A 20198-nucleotide genomic window follows, 5' to 3' on the forward strand; every position below is an offset into this window, starting at 1 on the left:
TATATCTTTCCCATATTCAGAGTAATTTATCTACAAACATATTGATTTAAAATTATTAAAATAAACTCAACAGTATTCTACAACAGAGTTCTTGTATTTTGTGTTCAAAGGAATACCTAACATATAGTTTCGTAAGTAACATGTGTTTATTGAGAAAATAAATAAAAACTCACGAGTTAATTAAAATGTACCGTGTTGAATTTTTAAACAAAGCTTTAGGCCTAATTACCAACACAACAACAGTCACAATTGCAAACTTTAATGATTAAAACCGTAATTTTACATTGCTAGGACTGCATGCTTGCTTTGTACTAAATGGAATTAGACATTTTATCCCAGTAAATAGAAAATATTTTTTGTTTTAGGGTATTAAAGTAGCTTTTATCTACATTTTATTGAAATAATAATTTTGTTCTATCCTTAATATAAAATTGAATTATACGCTTGCAGCGTCATTTACGTCTATGTACTCATGAATTCACTAGAATTAATTTGAATGATTTTTAGACTGTCGTGTTTTGTAGCGTTTGTAGATTATAAATATGTATATTTCATTCTAAAAACGTAAATAATTTAGTAGTAGAACACTGTTCCTCGTACTCGCGTCGGTAAAGAAGATCGTTCGCATCATCGACAGTGGCGCTGCCTGATATCCGCATCATGAACTAACTCACGGCGCAACGACGGCTGGCTGTCTGCTTTTGTTTCCTTAGTCAATGATTGTATTTATATGGGACAAGTGTTTGCAGAAAATGTCATCATAGGGTCATTCCATTTCAAATCATCCAATAAAAAAATAAAATGTCACCCATGACCTCAGATTTGGCTGATTTTTTTTTATTTCTTCATTTAACCATCTTAATAAGCTATACCAAGTTTTAAAAAATTATCTTTAATAGTTTTTGAGTTATGAATTTTTGAAATTTAGCAAAATACGCTTATAACGGCGCTTCCGAGGCATAAACGTTCAGTGACGTTCTTTTATAAAAAAAACCATAACTTCTACAATATTCAACACAAAGCAATAGTTTTTTCACCAAAATGTCCAGAAAAATCAGAGGATTATAGAAAAAAATACATTTGGTTAGTTATTACTTCATACTTATATGTAATGCATTGCTAAATTTAAATTTTGGGTTATTTTACAATTTACAAACAAAAGATTTTTAAAAGCGATTATTGACCAAAGGCATAGCAGTTACCAAAGTATTTTTTTTTTTTAATTAACCCTAAAGATATAAACTAAAGTAATCTGGAATAAAATTAATGGTTTTTTACCTGCTAATATTTTTTTTAATTCATAAAAGTTACAATATGGGTTATGGCGCAGAACTCCTATGAAATTGATAACTTGACTTCGCTTTCCAAGTTTAAAACCTCTAATCACTTTTATTAGCAAAACAACATATTTTGATAGTGCTCATATCCAGTAAAATATATTCTGATTATGTAATATAGCATATTACTTGTAAGTAGGACAATTTCCAGTACTTGTTACTTACAAAAAATGTAACAGTAAAAAGTCTTAAATTCATGCAACTTAATATAAAAATTATATTCTAAACAAAAATTGACTGTGTATTAGTAGAACAGTAATAATTGATTTTATTTAACTTATTAAGGTTCTCTCTATCTCTGTTAAAGATAACTTATCAACAAACAGGAATCAAGAACAGTATAATTGATTTTATTTAACTTATTAAGGTTCTCTCTATCTCTGTTAAAGATAACTTATCAACAAACATGAATCAACCTGAATCCTCCAATCCAGTACACACTGGAAATAAATGTTCATGTTTTATTCTGCAAGGCTTTCATGTCTCAACATGAAACCCCCTCTATGTCTTCCTCCCACTCTATTAATTGTTAGTTCCATTTAATCTGTTGCCCAGTCAATATCAGTGAATAATGAATGTGACTTTGTTGCCAAGTTTGAAATAATAGTGATATTATAACAACAAATAAGTTTTAGTGCAGTGAACCGGTATTCATATAATTGTTTAATACCTTCTAATTTTTTATGTTTTTATAGTTAGTTAGTTTTTTGTTCTCTAATGAAAAAATGTCTGAATCAGAAATTGAACAGTGCAGTGTTGGTAAAGAAAACAAAAGTGAGTGCCATAAAGTAAGCTACACACAAAAAAAACAGTTAGTAAACATTTCAGATTTGGACAAAGCGGAAGTTCATCTTATATGTTTAAGGAGTGGGGTAAGTGTAGAAACCCTGAAACACATATGTGAGCATCACAAAATATTTTACCTACAAAAATATGAGGCCTATCAAACATCATGCATGGATCCATTTCTGTCCCACAAGAAAAAAATCACCAAATCTCTCAGAAAAATAAGTTTAGAGTTGTCAGAGAAAATAAATCGTATTGAACAATGCCATAAGGTTATCCCAGGTCAGAAAATATGTGATGTTTGTCGGGACAAAGTTAATAAATATCAACTTTTGCAATGCAGTAGCACTAACTCAGATAATGATAATGACATCCTAAGCGATGAAGAAATAAGTAAGCTGGAAACATCTATTGAAAAACAGAAAACTTTAGAAGAATTAAATTTGTCATTCCAAAGTATTGGAGAATCACCCTTAAAGGTCCATGCATTACCTTCACACTGTAAAGCATCATATGCAAAACGAAAAATAGAATCGGCATCCTCAACATTAAAATCAAAAGTTGCTAAGGCCTTGGAAGCAGATTATTTTTCAGATGATGAAACGACAAAGAGCAAAAGATATGGACAGATTAGTTGAACTACTAAAACTTAAACTAAACATTACAAATACAAAAAGAGAGAAAATACAAATTTTAACTCTTGCACCCAGCTCTTGGAGTAGGAAAAAAATTTGTCAAGAGTTCAATGTAAGTGAATACATAGCTCGAAAAGCCAAAGAACTAGTTCGGGATAAAGGTATTTTGGCTCTGCCTGAGCCAAGAAAAGGAAATGTACTTGGTGAAAATGTACTTAGTTTGGTCAAAATGTTTTATGAAAGTGATGAATATTCTAGGGTAATGCCAGGTGCAAAGGATAAGATTAGTATCTCAAAAAATAAATACATGCAAAAGCGGTTGTTACTAGCAAATTTAAATGAATTGTACAGTGCATTTAAGTTTGATCACCCCTACATTAAGATTGGATTTACCAAGTTTTGTATGCTCCGGCCAAAATGGTGTGTTCTTGCGGGTGCTTCTGGCACACACTCTGTTTGTGTATGTACCATTCACCAAAACGTTACCCTGCTACTTCTTGCGTGCTCAATTGAAGAACATTACAATGATCTGATTGATAGACTTGTCTGTTCAAGAACTAATAGAGATTGTATGTTAAGGCACTGCACAAAATGCCCGTCTAGTGATAATCTCAAAACGTATATCAAGGAGAAATTTGAAGAGTGGGACCCTAATGATGAAGTTACTTAGTCAGCTTGGATATCAACTATCAACAGACCGAACCCACCAGGTACAGTATACCATTACATTTGAAGAATATTTAGAAACTTTGATCAAAAGCCTTGAATCATTGGTACCACATTCTTACATAACTAAAGCTCAGGCAAAATATTTGAAAGAATACAAAGACAATCTAAAATCCAACCAAGCTATAGTCCTGTTAGATTTCAGCGAAAACTATTCCTATGTAATACAGAATGAAGCCCAAGGTTATCATTGGACACGCAACAGTTGCTCTCTGCACCCGGCTGTTATTTATACTCGAGACGAAGACAAAGATGAACTTGTAGTATCAAGTTTATGTATTGTATCCGACGACTTGGAACATGATGTTCCCTTTGTTCATGAAACACAACGAGTTGTTGTAGAATTTATGAAGGAAAAATTCTCTAACGTTAACAGTTTGGTCTACTTTAGCGATGGTTGCGCAGCACAGTACAAAAATTGTAAAAACTTTATCAACCTTTGCAACCATGAAAATGATTTTAACTTAAGTGCTTCATGGGGTTTTTTTGCAAAGAGCCATGGAAAGTCCCCATGTGACGGCATCGGTGGAACGGTAAAACGTCTGGTTGCCAAAGCCAGTCTTCAAATGACACCTGGCACTGCAATAGACAATGTCAACAAGTTTTTTGATTTTTGTAAGTCCAGAATTGAAAATATTAATTTCTCTCTAATCAGCAAAGAAAAAATATTAGAATCTAGAAGAAGCCTTGAGGAGCGTTTTTCAAAAGCAAAAACTGTGCCTGGAACACGCAGTTTTCATCATTTCATTCCAAAATCAACAGACCGAATTGCCACTAAACGTATCAGCTTTGATGAGAAATTTAGTACAATATTTGATTTTGTAAATGAATTACCATCTCTGCAAATGGTAGATATAAGTGTTAATGACTACATTGTGTGCACTTATGATGACAATTGGTATTTCGGATTGGTCATTGAAAAAAATGACATTGAGTGTGATATTCAAGTCAAGTTTCTACATCCCCACGGACCAGCAAAATCGTTTTATTGGCCTTCAAGAGAAGACATCTGTTGGATACCTCTATGCAACATAATTTCAAGTGTCAATCCACCTACAACTAAAGGCTCAGGGAGGATGTATTATTTTTCTGAAAAGGAAATTCAAGCTGCTGACTTGCATTGCAAGAAAATGTTGAAACTTACACGCACCCATATTCAAAACTAAGGTAACTCCTCTACACTGTTAGATGCCTTTATGATTATCACAAAAATGTTCTAATCCAATAAGCCCTTGTATAAATTATAAATACATGTCTTTGTAAGTAGGTACATAATATTGGCATATCATTTACTGTAGCTTTAATTTTATGTACAGCCTAATATACGGTAGGCTACCGGTAACAGTTAAAAATACATGTGTTCACATTTAATATCTAAGGGTCAGTGCATAAATTTTAAGTATTGAGAAGGCATTATTATATAATTAAAAGATGTTGTTTGCAATTGTATAAATATTAAAGGTTTTAGACTTGGATAGCAAAGTCAAGTTATCGATTTCATCTGATTTCTGCGTCATAACCCATATTGTAACTTTTATGAATAAAAAAAAATATTAGCAGGTAAAAAACCATAAATTTTATTCCAGATTACTTTAGTTTATATCTTTAGGGTTAATTTAACAAAAAAATTACTTCGGTTAATGCTATGCCTTTGGTCAATAATCGCTTTTAAAAATTTGTTGTTTGTAAATTAAAAAATAACTCAAAATTTAAATTTAGCAAAGCATTACATGTACATATGAAGAAAATAACTAACCAAATGTATTTTTTCCTATAATCCTCTGATTTTTCTGAACATTTTGGTGAAAAAACTATTGCTTTATGTTGAATATTATAGAAGTTATGGTTTTTTTATAAAAGAACGTCGCCGAACGTTTTCGCCTCGGAAGCGCCGTTATAACCGTATTATGCAAAATTTCAAAAATTCATAACTCAAAAATTATAAAAAGATAATTTTTTTAAACTTGGTATATCTTATTAAAATGGTCAAATGAACAAATAAAAAAAAATTCAGCCAAATCTGAGGTCATGGGTGACATGACCTGGATGAAGAGGCATGGAATGACCCCAAATTTTTTGTGTAATCTTGAATTGCTCAATTTATCTGAAGAAATCTTTCTTCCCAACTAAATCTTTTGATAGTTCAGGTAAGCTTGCTATCCCCACAAAAATTGAATGTGTAGCTGATTGGTTACAGTGCTCGCCCTCAAATCTGAAGGTCGCTGGTTCGATTCCATCCGAGATAGTTTCTGGACGTAGACGCTATTTGTCATTGGGCATTAAATTAATTGTGTCTAACTAGGTCGACTAGGTAACAAGACTTGAGTTTGGAGTGTTTCCTGTTCCCTTACAAAAATGTAAAAATGTCAATCAACAAAGATAAACACAAAATAAAATATAAAAATAAAATACAACAGTATTAGTTATTCTTGTGTACACTACCGTATGTCCTCGGTTGGTATCCCTGGCTACATCTTCATACACACTCTGTACTCCTATCTCCAGCCTGGTACAGCCGTAGCCGAGCATATCACTGAGGTGGCGCTTCAGGCAGTAGTCTGGCCTCGTCTCTATCGTGATGCCAATACATTTTGTCTTGCTTTTTTCCGAGTATCTACAACAGCACTCTAGTATGGTATACTGGGAGAAAGACATTAGACAAGTTTTGAATATTTGATATTTTAAACTTTTGATGTAAAATGATTATTGGGTTGGTCTAATCAATCAGGTGGCCAGGTGCATTAGTCAGTTTTCTCAAAACAATTTTGATAAATTAAATAATACATTCGTCTTCCCAAGTAAACAGATGAACAGTGGTACTGCTCTACAAAAAAACCCAACCAAACACTTGGAAGTTATTGTTTTGATAGGCCTACCTACTGTTTTGTTATAAACAGTGAGCATTTTTGAAACTAAAATAATTAAAAAGCTAGTGGGGAGAAGCCAACATGATAAGTGCCAGGCTGATAAGCAGAGAGAAATTACCAGTAATAATGGTAGAAAGTAAAGACAGTCTATTAAACAGTCCAGTACCATTTGAGGGTTATGCTCCTAGATGGATATTAGCATGCCAATTTGTAGCAACTAGAGAACACTACGTAACCTAAATATCAGATAAAAACAAAAACCTTCCGCTATCCCTCACCCACACAACTAACTCTAGCTTTATAGTATAAACAAAGACTATTGATTGCAATATGTATATAGATTAGTTTTATTATTTAGTGATTAGCAAGTGATGTGTTGACAAGACTGATTTGGTTAGCTCAAATAATGCCAGTCTTGTAACTGACATTCAACTTTTATCTTGCAGAGACCCCTTGTAGAGGCGAAGTAATCCAGCTACTAGGAGGTCACGAATTGTGGATATTTATAGGCATGCACTGTGTATGCGATACTCCCTGGTGTGGATTAACGTCCGCACGGGTGAGTACTACGACTATCCGGAGTGCTATCCTGATAATTAGACCAATTCGTATATACCAAGGAAAAAATGTGGTTCGGATTCCACTATAAACTGTAGGTCCCTTAGTCGCCATTAGCTGTATGGGCTATTAATTGACAGCTGTGTCTAAGGAAAATGTCGGCCTTAGTCACTAACAAGACTACAAGATCGCGCCACTCATCATACACTCATCACCATTCATACTTGGCTTAAAATACCTACTTTGTATGGTCGCCATTTCAAGGAAAAAGTATTAAAAAAGTATTAAAAGAAGTATCAAGTTAATTGTTCTGGAACTCTTATCTTAGGTAAGTTAGTTGTGTATACATTCCTACTTCCTTATTGCATTTCTAAGCCAAGGGTGTTTTCATCTAATAACCAATTTAATCGTTAGTAGTCCAGGGATGGACACAAACACTTTCTATTATCATTAATGAAAACAAAAAGAACAGAATAGTTTCAAAACTCACTTGACAGCTTCTTCCACACTGTTGCTAGTGTGTCCAGACAGAGCATCGTGCAAGTTACGGATGAAGAAGTCCCGATATTCTGCCGGAAGAGACATAAATGTTCCTCCCATCACAATAAACTCAACTTTGTCCACACTGTGGCCTAGTTGACGTAGCTGAAACATTTACAACACAAATTATTTTACAAGAAAGAATAATGTTGATGCCGTTAATATTTGTTTCTCTCTAAATGAGATGGTGTCTACGCTGAATAAGCCTTCCGGAAGAAAATAGCAGGCTTCGCTGGCAATCATTTGAGGCGAGGTCTGAACAATCACCACAAAACCAATTATGCTTGAAAAATAGGTATTTGTTATATCATTTGAAATTGTTATAAAAATAGTTATAATATTCTATACCGAACATAAAAACTGAAATATTAAGTGTAGAATAAAGTGGGAGACTGATCTCAGTGATTTAAGTAACTCAGCCCATCACACCCATTCTTCTTAGAATGGAATCCAACAGAGAGGATTTAAAGGAACAGTTTTTAAGGATTTCTTTTCTTGGGGAGCAACCATTCAGTGATGGATAATGTTAAAGCTAAAGATGGGTAGCTGAGTGGTTATACCGTAATGCCTGCCTAGAAATCAGAGAATCACCTAAAAAAACTCTTAAGAAAATTCAGACCTTTTTGATTGTTCAAAAATGAAACTTGAGTGACCTTACAAATTATTTGACTGCGTGTTCACTACTCAGTTGAACTCGTAGAACTAACCTCTAAAAAGTTGGCTTATTTTTTTCAGTACAGTACTGGTAGGCTACAGTACAGTAATTGTTTTGTTTCGTAAAAGAAGAAAAAGTTCAACACAAAATTACACACTATTTTTAGTTCTACAAATCTTTAAACATCTGTGAATTTGTAATATTTGTATGATAATTACTAATACGATTTTCTATTGATTTTGCAAAAGTGTGTTTCTTTCCTTTGAAAATCACAAACAGACTTAATACTAATTTTTACTATCATGTATTGATTAGGCCTACATATTATTATTAGGTAGAAATAATCACTTATAGAATAGGTTGGTATATAAGGCCAGGGGCTTGGGTCCCGTGGTGGCCGGATATATGAGGGGTTCTACTGTGAGGAACAAGCCAACTCAAGTAAGTTAATACCTGATCAACTCTATGCCTGGTCTGCAGGTAAGGGTTGTAGCGAGCCCGGATGGCTCTCATGGACGTTGGTTCGTAGCCAGTGTAGGACTGAGTTGAGTACTCAAAGTCAGAGTCCGGACCTCCGGGACAGTAGACACATATGTTGCCCGTCATGTTGATATGCGGACATCTGTGGGGCTTACACATCACTGCCACCACGGCAATCTGCAATCACAAGTCACAATGTCAGCAACAATAACAACACAATAAGACAAAGTTTCCCTCTGGTTTAAATTAAGATAAATTTAAGGTAGTTTAACAAGTTATTGTTAATATATATACTACTAAGTTACATGAGTAATCTAGCAAGTTATCATGTTATAAGGTTGGACAAACTGGTTATATATTTTACTTGTATTTTTTGTACTTGACAACTTCCGTTCCTTCTCTTAAATCATGTCAAGCAATGTGACTGTCGTGTATAATGAAACTTTTATTATTATCCGTTTAAATCTTGTATTTAACAACGTGTAGTTTTTCACTACCCTCAGTGACCAACAGTTATCAACTGTAAATCTGCAAACAATTATTTTAACACCAACAGTCTGGAGGTAAAATAAATTAATTATTAACTCAGTTCATTATAACCTAAAATTAGGTTACTAATCTAACTTTATTTTGAAACTGATTTATAATAAATCATCTCCTCTTCATTATAAAGAAGATTTCTCTAAAGAAAAAAAATCTTCTCTGAAGAAGATTTCTATAAAGTAGATCTTCTTCTCCTCATCATAGATCTAAAGCCTATTCTAGTCCCTCCTTAAACCGCTACAGAATCGGAATAGCTCCATTGTGTTAATTTAGTTAACTTTTAGGTTATTGGACACTTAGGGCTTTTTCCGACTAAAATCAATTGCATTTTCGGATTCAGGGTGAAAAATACTGTAAGTCTGCAAATAGCCTAAAAATATAGTTTTTACCAGACACATTAGAACTAAATTAATTTTCATTGAATTTTTACTAAACGTTCTAAAAAATATTTACATACCGCTAGTGTTATCAGGGGGTTTTAGGAGTTAAAAAATGTATAGCCTCAGGATACAAAGCCGCTGACTTAAATAATAAACATACTTACACCACTGGCTGTCCTTATCGGTTTTGATTTCAATTTTGGGTATAAAATCTTTTTATATTCCGTAGGTACTGCTGCAATTATGTCAACTAGTCTAGGGGAGGTGTCAAGACCATACTTAGAGGCTATTTGCGTTTTCAGCCTGTTTAGATTAACGTCTTTCTTCTCATGTACTGCCTGCAGTAGTTCTTGGATTATTTCTGCAATGGTTATCACCATCCGTTGCTCATGACTCATTTTAGCAACTGCACCTGAAACCAATGAAATCACCAATCATTGACATAAAAGCTTCTTTTTCTAACACACCTTAATTTTTTTTATGGTAGTATAAAATAAACAAGTACCTATTTGAGAAGATATATGGAGAATAGAGGAAGAGACAGAACTAAGCTTAGGGCCTACTTAATTTACTACAACTCAAATTTTACTTATACTTTGTTAACAGGCATCTAAATTACTGTGCCTCTAGCTTGCGGGACTGGGGAGATTCCAGGAACAAATCTTACCCATCATTTACTTAGAACATCCATGTACGTATTTTATTAATTTTTATGGGGGAGCTATCTATCCCATGTTAATATCGTCAACATTTTTTTTAAAAAGTACTAGAGTTAGGGATCTAACTTTGATGTTACTGAAAAGAGTGTATGTTAATGAGTAATTAATTACAGCTGGTAACTTTTTTTTTAATATCAATCAGGTCATTTTTGAATTTTTTTTAAAGTCGCTTTTATTTATTTTGTTGATTTTATAATTTTTATTGATTTTGATAATAATTTACGAAGTTTAATACATATTTTATAACTGTAGACCATATACATCAGAATATTATTAATGAAAAAAGTGCAGAAAGACTTGATAAACAATTTAAAAAAATTATCTTTTATAGTTTGGGATATAACAAAATTTAGGCCCTAAAATAAATAAATATGCTGCCCACGTAGTGATAAAATAAATATAATATCCGAGAAATACAGTATCTTGAGCGTAACTGATTCAAACGATCAATAGCTCAAATTAAAGCCTATAATTTACTTATTTACTTATTTTTAGTCTAAAACGTATAAAAAACAAGAACAATACTGGAGCTATTGATTTTTTATCATAGAAAAACCTTATGAAATATAATTTTTATGTTGGTTATTCACCTCGTGTTTGCTTGAAACTCGTCCGAATTTAATAACTAATAAACTTTTAAATGAAAGCCGGTATTTTAATGTTCTTAGACCAAAATATAGGATTATATATAATTATAACTGGTGAAATACATCTTAAATTGAAGTAAGAATTCAAAAAGGAATCATATTATGTTTTTTGGTCGAGTAATACAGTAGGTACAGGTACTGAAGCGGAAGTATTAGAAGTGTTTTAATAATAGACTAGTCAAAATAGCTTAAAATTTACCTGTAGGCTACCTAGAAGTAATTGTAATATATACTTTCTGCCAATGGATTCTTATGTAAAAATGGCTGAAAAAAACGATGGTGAAAAGTCTACGGAGGTGCGTTGGCCTTGTATGAAAGGTTTTTCAAAATGGCTACCGGAAATATTTATGTTTTTAGCCAATAAGTCCTAAATTATTACAGGTAGGCCTAGCTTATTTCATTTCATTTCATTTCAATATCTTTATTCAACAATTGTACATTGTACATTGAATAGTGTCAGATTCCTAACCTAGTAAATAAAGTTATAAGCTAAAATTACAATTTATATAATACTAAGAAACTAAAAATAAAATCAGGTTAATTGGGGAAACACCTCTTTAATGGAGTAGGGAGCGATTTCTATGAGATAATTTTTTAATTTATTTTTAAATTTGATTGAGTTGCCAATGGGTTTTAAATGATTTGGAAGAAACCGTAAAAATCTTCTTCCGGCACAGGTGGGCTTTTTATTTGAAAATAAAAGATGGTTGCGACTATTTTCTCTTAGGGCTTTTCCTCTTGTATTGTAGCATAATTGTGCGTTATCTGATATACTTTCTTTCGCTATGAGAGCAGTTTCAAAAATGTATTGGGCAAACACAGTTAATATTTTAAAATTTTTGAAATGAATTTTAACACATTCATCATTTTTTAGTCCCATCATTGTTCTTAATGCCCTTTGCTGTAATTTTAAGATTCGATTAAGATTTTTCTTAGTTGTAGCTCCATATAAAGATATACCGTATGAAATGTGGCTATGGACAAGAGAATGATATATTGTTTTTAAAGTATTGATATTACATAGATATGACATCTTTTTCAAAGCAAATATCCCTGAATTTATCTTTGAGCAAACATGATTGACGTGGTCCTGCCAGGATAGATGTTTATCAACTTTTAAACCTAAAAAATCTATTTTTTCAACTTGTTTGATTTCATCGGAATCCAAAATAATCAACGGTTCTATTTTGTTTTTACATTGCTTAGTTGAAAATGATATAAAATTAGTTTTACTTTTGTTTATTTTGAGATTGTTGGATAGTAAGTAATTTTTAATATTTGCAAGTTCTATAAAGGTATCTATTTCGATATGTTCTACTGTTTTTCCTGTAATTTTTAAGTTAATGTCATCAGCATATAAACACATATTTCCACAAGGTACACACGACAGAACATTTGGAATCTTATCAATGTAGCAAAGGAATAAAACAGGGCCTAGTATTGAACCCTGAGGGACACCAAAGTGATTAAGTTTTATTTCTGATCTGTTTTTTACCAGCCAATTATTTTTATTAGACATGATTTCAACGTATTGCTTTCTTTCCGATAAATATGATTTGAACCACGCCAAAATGTGACCTCTTACTCCCATATCTTCTAGTTTGAGTAATAGAGTTTGGTGACATACCCTATCAAAAGCCTTCGTAAGGTCCATTGATATTCCTATAACATTTTCGTGGCTATCAATTGAATTTATTATACTCTCAAAAAAACTTGAAGCAGCTGTAATTGTTGATCTGCCTGAGCGAAAACCATGTTGGCCACTAAATAGAAGGTTGTTATTTTCTATAAAAGACACTAGCCTAATTTTCATTGCCTTTTCAAATAATTTTGAAATAACTGGCAAAAGTGATATTGGTCGATAGTTTTCTACGCACTGAGGGTTCCCCTTTTTGAAAATAGGCACAACCTTAGCAACTTTTAATAATTTTGGAAAATGACCGGATATAAAAGATGAATTAATTAAATGAGTAAAAATTGGAACTAGTTCTTGTTTTGTATATTTTATTACTTTAACGGGAATTTCGTCGTGCCCACGTGAAGGTTTGTTACTTAAAGAGTTTATCAGTTTTTCTACTTCCTCACATGAAACAGGTTCACATCGAAATAATGTTTTAGATTTGACACAATTTGTTAGTACTGGCTGGTGATTATCTAACAACTTATTACAGTTTACAGAACCATTATTTCCAGATAAACTTACAAAGTAGTCATTTAGTACATTAGATATTGCCCTGGGATCTGCAATAGTTGTTCCTTTGTACGCAATGGTCATGTCATTCACTAAGTTATTTTCTTTGTTACCTACTTCTTTATTTATAATTTTCCAGGTTGTTTTCATAACATTATCCGAGTTATTTATTTTTTTATCGTAGTGTAATCTTTTAGTTTTGTTTGCCGATTTTTTAAAAGTCTTCATTTTTGTTTTACAGAGGTTAGACAAGTTTTCGTCTTTTAATAATCTAGCTAATTTTGATGATTCCACGATTTCGTTAAATTCCTCCTTTAATGAATAAGTATACCACTCTTTACTGTTAGTTTGTTTCTTTATTACTTGTTTTGGAAATGCTGTGATAAAATGTGATTTGAAAATTTTATAAAATGTTTCGTATTTTTGTTCACAGTTTGCATTAAAAACTTCAAACCAGGACTCGTTTTGTAATGATATTTTGAAATTAATTAGATTTTCATCAGATAGGTTATAGTCTAAATACTTCAGTGACTCGTTTTTCCATGTTTTTTTGGTTAATTTATCAAGGGTCAAAATTTGAGCATCATGATCAGATAGATATGTAACCAGTCCCTCTATTTTTAGATTAGATTTGGGAATATTTGTCAAAAAGTTGTCTATTGCAGATTCCGAGGGCCCTACTACCCTTGTGGGAAAATCAACCAGATATTGCATTCCATGTCTAACTAGAACAGAGTTTAGATCCGTGGCATTCCTATCATTTCCTAATGTGTTAATATTTATGTCACCAGCCACTATAACATATTTATTCCTAGCTAGTACAATATCTAATAGCTTACTTAGCCTGTCTAAAAAAATTGGAACTTTAGAAATTGGTGATCTGTAAACTGCAACCAACAAGAATGATTCAGTATCGGATTTAAAACAAACCATGCTGCTCTCAAACTGTTTGTCTTCATGTAAGGATAACACTTCAGGAATAACAACTGGACTCCACTTCACAGCTCCACGCGCAAAGATGGCAACACCCCCTCCCGTCGTGGTGGTGCGGCAGTAATGAGAAAGTAATTTAAATTTATTTACATGCAATCTGGATATCTCATTTTGATTTAATTTATGCTCTGTTAAAACTACTATATCGGGGTTACTTTCGTTTAAAATAATTTCTAGTGGTTCGATGCGGCTTGCTAAATGTTGAATGTTCTGATGGAATATTTTTATTTTATTGTTATTTTTATTGATAAAAATGTTTTTGGGTGGTGTTATTTTTCTTCCATCCCTAGCACGAGCGGGGAGTTTAAAGTGGAGTCCCGTGTGTTATTTTCGGATGGAAACACTACAATAGGGTTTGCACTCCCCACTTCACTGATAGAGACTTTTTCACTGATCCCTCCCCCACTGTATTCTTCTGCAGACTCCTCAGGGCTGACAGACGTTTGTTCGACATCCTGTACTGTTGTGGATGCAGGTAGTGGCGACGGTGATGCCTGTGGTTGTGACTGCTCCTGCCCTGCTGTGATGTTGGTGGTAGGTGGTGTTGAGATGTTGTACCTCCTTAGCTCCTCAGCAATATCCTTTCGTAGCTGATTCACAAACTCATTGTGTTTTAGTCCTCTTCTGAGATGTCTGGTCGCTCGCTCATCATCCACAATAACTTTGACTGAGACTTTTGCGCTGCGGTGAAACTGAACAATATGTTTCGCAAACACGCTTGTAGGAATCTGGTCACGTATGCATCCCAGGGGAGAACAAATCAGTTCCTGCAGGTTCTTACTTTTGAAATCTGTTATGAGCTGATTATGTGCCTCCGCATAGTCTGATATACTAGGTTTTTCGCAGTATCTATTTTTAGTTATAAGACTATAAACAAGTGCCCCATTCGGAGTGTTTTGTAAAGCCAAAGCTTTGCTCACACATTGCGCTTTTGTTGGTCTACCAAACCTATTGCGGAAGATGACTGCCACTCCTTGGCTCATCTGTCTTTGGTCTCCAAAATCACCCGATATACAGTGGGCGAAAGCAACAGACGACTTGTTTTGATTTTCCGAAATAACGCTGTCCATATTTCCTTCAAGAACTTGAATTTGGCTATCGAGTATTTCAGTAGATACTACATTCGAATGGTTAACATCTTTAGTAGAACAAACAGATGCAACATGACGTGTTACTACAGGGGATGGCAATGTCTTAGATGCGTTGTTTTGTTTAGTTTTATTTTCATGTAGGAATTCATTAGTTAGCCTTATTATTTGCTTGGCTATACACTTTTTCCCCTTACTGTTCAAGTGCAGGCCATGTCGAGTGTGGTACCAGCGCTGGAGGAGATGCAGATCAAGAGTTTTAGCTTGAGGGAAATCTGCGAGCATACGTCTTATCATTAAATTTGTGTCATTTATAAACTTATTTTCAGGGCTTTCTGGTGTTAGATCGTATCTGTTAGGTATAGTAGACAGAATGAGATTTGTGTGCTCAAACTTGGGAAGAGCCTCTGTCAGATACTGACAAACTGGATTTATTGGCGCTCGAATGACTGAACTAGTGATGTCATTTGTTCCTGCTAGAATAACAATACAATCTTCCTTTGTGTAAGTTTTGAAATAGGCAGAATTCATAACTTGGTGTAGTATTGGCTTAATAGGGGCCCCTGGCTGACAGTGGTTAATAACTTGGAGAACAGTACTAGCTCCGTGTTTTGTATGTTCGATGAATGCAGCTAAGTCTCTTCCCTGGCTGTCACTTGAGATGGATAACTTGTGGGAGTCTGATCGAGGAGCTGATACGTGTTTCTTCATTGGACCGGGCCTTGTATGTTTTGTTTTGTTTACATTGTTCTTCTTAGTGGTGGTTTCTGGAAGGTCGCTATTGACAGAGACTACATTCGATTGCGGTATTTCTGCTATTACGTCCAGAACTTCAAATCGGTTTTTAGTTACTAATTTTACATTAGGTTTGGACTTTTTTGTTTTAGATATAGTCTTTTTCGAGGGGATTGTCCTCCACTTATAGCGATTTTCATTTATTTGACTTTGTGATGCTGTCGCAATGCTGCAGTTGGGGACACCATTTGGTTTTACGGCTCCAGAATACCAGTCCGCAAAAGTTGAACCAATATTTCTTTTACAAAAGTGGTCTGCAATGTACTTAGTGTTAGCCAGTACATGGATCCCACATTCAAATGTCTGTTTCTGCTGGACACAGGGCATTTCGATCACGTTATTGGATTGTATTCCAAGTTTCGCAGCAACAGATTTTGCATTCTTTATATTCATAGAGTGGACAGAGTCAAAGTGATATGCGGCTTTGTTTATCCTATCTAAGAATAATAAACTCCAATGAGATCCAGTGTCTTCTGCTCCCCCGTCTGTGCAATCGCTTAAGCATAGAAATACATATTTACAGTTCTGGTATGATGTTAGCTTTAAGCTTTCTTCATAGATGTCTTGTGTACCGAGAGTAATAGTAAGGGTCACAGAGGGTCCTAGGAATAAAACATCTTTGTTGCCTAGGTTATCCGACATGGCAGCGAAATAGTCGTTAAGGACAGAGTCATCTACCCATTTATCCTTGCCCCAGGACTTCTGTGACTGTAGTTTCAAAATATCGCATTTCATTGTGTCTAAATAAGATTTTAGTCCAGATATAGTAACATCTTTATTTTTGCTCTTTTCAACCAAGTTTTCATACTGCGAATTAGCTTTCCTGATTTGTTGTTGTAAGTCCAAATTTTCTGCAAGTAAGCAGTTATTTCTAGCAACGATGGTGTTATGTTGCAAATCCAGTTCTTTAATTTTATTTTTAAGTTTAAGCTTCTCAGTGTTTTCAGCATCCTGAATTGTAAATGAGTGGTTTAGATCAGAGGATCTTAATTTCTTTTCTTCATCTAATTTGTGTTCTAACACAGTGTTCTCTCTGAGAGATAGGTCTAGTTGGCTTGTCTTCTCATTGTTTTCAAGCATCACCTCGTCACAATGCTTTATTAGTGATTCTAGTTCACATGTTAAATTACTTAAATCTATTTCTGGGCAATTCGCTTTGATTTTATTTATTTCAAAACAAATAGCTGATATATAGTCGGTCATACTATTTTTGTAGTCTGGAGATTCAATGACAATTTCCTCAAGCTTTTTCATATTTTATAGCTTAAGTAAAATAAGCACGGAACAATGAGTGCTTTGTAAATGAATGAAGGATGGTTCTATGAATGGCTGCGTAGCGATAATAGCTCTGGAGTTCAGGTGCCGAGAGATAAGGATTGCGGTCGCTGATAAGGCGGGTTTGTTGATTAGTGGTGGTATCTGCAGTCCAGATTTTGAAGCTCTTCAGAACAGAGGGAAATGTCTCATTATATTGTTGGCAGCAAGTCTTCAAAGTGCGCATGCGCCAACTTTGAAATAACGGTCGTGGACCACTTCAATTTGTAAAACTTGTAATAGGTTAGATTATAAAGACGTTGTAATAGTGTTCAGAATTGTGTAATCGTCCGTTATTAATGTAGTATTACGTGCAAAACACACGATAGATGGTTTCATAGGAGTAAACAGTAATAGAGTACGTCAGAACGGTAAAATAAGAGATTTTGCGGCACTTGTAAAAACTGTGTAGCTATAAGGCAGATCAGGTCTACCAACCCGGTTTTGGCTACTAACTTTTTATTCTTATTTACATTAATTCAATGTAAATACTTAGCTTAAATAAGTTAATGAGTAAATTTTAAAGAATTAAATTGCGCAACTTTTGGTACCCAATAAGTTAAGTTAAGGTAAGTATTTACATTCTTACAAGAAAATAATTTTGTCAAACAATTTTAATAATTTATTGTAATTCAGGGAAATTTTGAGTTAGCCTATGGATATCAAGTTGGTAACAATGATTGTTTTGTTCCAGCTGAGAGTTTTAATTGTTGTTGTTAATATTTCAACATGTTTCTAGTTTACTTTCATGAGTTTCATGTTAATCCCCCTTCGTATGACGATTGTAAAATAGAAAAATGAATATCGAAACCTGTTTTATTTGTGAAGAAATTAGGCTATACAAGACCGTTGTGAGGTGTCATCTCGCACGGAAAAAGGAATTGAAGCAATACACCGAACCTGTAAGGCAAGGAACATAACTGAATTCCATGTAATTGTTGGTCAAAAAGTTCAAAAAAAAATGTAGGGCGCAGTTTATTAATTCAAAGTCTTCATTCAGAAAGCAGGAGGATGAAACCAGTTGTTCCCGTTCGACACGTTTTAGTGAAACCTATTTTGATTTCAAAAGTATTTTTTAATTTTTTTTTGAACAGCTGAATTAAGCCTAACATATAAACAGAGGAAAAAACAAATGGTTTGAAGCTCGGACGCTAAACTTAAGAACATCAGTGCTATAAAAGTGCAGCGAACGTAATGATGAATGGGCTGACAAAGTCAAAATACGGTTTCTAAATGTGTTCGATTTGCCTGCTATGAAAGCATGTTTCAAACACAATGTTTAGTATACTTTCAAAATGGAAAGTACGTTTCTTATGTACCCAAAAAAAGGACGTGTCCTGGGAAATGACGACTTCTGGGATCCCTAACCTTGGATGAATTTACACTCAGAATTTGGTACTTTCGTATACGGAGACCACCCAAATACAGCGCGCTTAGGTTACGGCGGTTAGGTTAGGTTGGGTTATCACAATTTTATTATGACTCATCTGGTATCGTTTGATTCATAACGAAACAAGGAAAGTACTACAAACATATTTATGATAACCCAGCCTAGCCTAACCGCTGCAGCGAGCTGTAGAAGTGGCCTCCGTATAGTGAATAGTACAAGTACCCAGAGTTTAATTATTTTTAATTAAAGAATAACTTTTTTCTAATTTTAGACATTTGAGTTATGGTCTATCTTTGGTTGTATGGCTAAATCTTACAATAGCCATTATTCTAAAAAGTCTTGTCCGTTAAGTTTACAGCTCTAGGGTAACATCTCATATGGTTTGTATGTTTTCTCTGTCCCTCTGTAACTTAACTTAGTGTAATGAATTCATTACAGAGCAACTACCTACTTGCCCAGAGTTAAATAGCTCATTCGTGTAGCTATTGAGAACAGGAAACTATAACTTAATTTCCTGTGTCTCAAGTCACATTATGTAGGCCTACCCACTTTGAGCTGTAAGAGACAAACTGAAAACATGCAAAATGAATTATTTTAATAGTCCCATCTTGGAACTGTGCTGCTGCTGGATGTTACTGGCTTGCTGAGCGTTTGGATGCAGCATAGTCACTCTCAGTCGCTCCACTAGACCACTACGGCTCACTTCAAATCTCACCACCCTACTTTTATAGTCACTATACTTGTATGTGTGTCTTTAGGGCTGCACTTTAGTATCTGTCTTACACTCATTTGAATGAATATATCGATTAGGCTATTTCATTTGATATATCAAGTTTGGTTAGTTAGGTTAACCTAACCTAACAAACCAATGAAATAATCGATAGGCTATGATAATTGTAATTCGAATGAGTGTAGGACAGATACTAGAGTATAGCCGTTTTTAGCCAAAAGAATACCCATTTAAATGCTAACTTACTATGGTCTTCAATATTCTCTAACAATAGCTTTGTTTAGCTGTGATTAGTTAGTTACCTGAAAGGTTGCCTTTGGGTTTGCCCATCTTGATTGTTATAAAGATGAGTTTATTCCTAAAAGATAGGCCTAATAATATTTCCAGTAAAATTAAACTTAAGATTGAATGAGTAAAGTTACAGAATACGAAATTTCAAGTAAGAAAAAAAATCACATAGGCTAATAAATTATATTACAGTCTACTCTTTATACTACAACTTTTGTTTGACGTTCGTTTGTAACCTCTTCCTAGTTGAGTTTAGTTAGAGTTCCTCCTATCAAAACCAAAACCAAAAACCAACCTAGTAAACATAACCTCCTTCTTCACCACTACTTACCTTTTTTCTTCTTCTTCTATTGTTTACAAAAAGCTGGTTTTGTTAAGTTACCATGTAGCTACTATAATTATACCTTATATTACCTTATATCACTATACATTTTACATTTACATTTATGATTTTACTTTACATTTTAACGACTTTTCTATCTACGGCCACCTTTGACTCCAGGCCGCGGCCTTCGAAGTGGCAACGTCGCAAGTGG

The 20198-nt window shown here is 33.9% G+C and overlaps 1 protein-coding gene across 1 annotated transcript in view; it reads right to left on the minus strand.

Moving 5' to 3' along the window:
* Nucleotides 1–19925, minus strand: part of LOC129004707 (elongator complex protein 3) — a 28755-nt gene extending 8830 nt beyond the window's left edge. Inside the window, exons 1-5 of the mRNA XM_054433272.1 lie at nucleotides 19677–19925; nucleotides 9672–9919; nucleotides 8558–8761; nucleotides 7400–7554; nucleotides 5927–6098 (exon numbers count right to left, since the gene is read on the minus strand). Of these exons, the coding sequence (XP_054289247.1) occupies nucleotides 5927–6098; nucleotides 7400–7554; nucleotides 8558–8761; nucleotides 9672–9919; nucleotides 19677–19704 (807 nt within the window). The 5' untranslated portion in view covers nucleotides 19705–19925. The remainder of the gene's footprint in view (nucleotides 1–5926; nucleotides 6099–7399; nucleotides 7555–8557; nucleotides 8762–9671; nucleotides 9920–19676) is intronic.
* Nucleotides 19926–20198: the final 273 nt, after the last annotated feature.

The sequence above is a fragment of the Macrosteles quadrilineatus genome, unplaced genomic scaffold, assembly GCF_028750875.1.
Source record: "Macrosteles quadrilineatus isolate MER2022 unplaced genomic scaffold, UCM_ALF_1.0 Scaffold_10__1_contigs__length_6754688, whole genome shotgun sequence".
NCBI lineage: Eukaryota > Metazoa > Arthropoda > Insecta > Hemiptera > Cicadellidae > Macrosteles > Macrosteles quadrilineatus.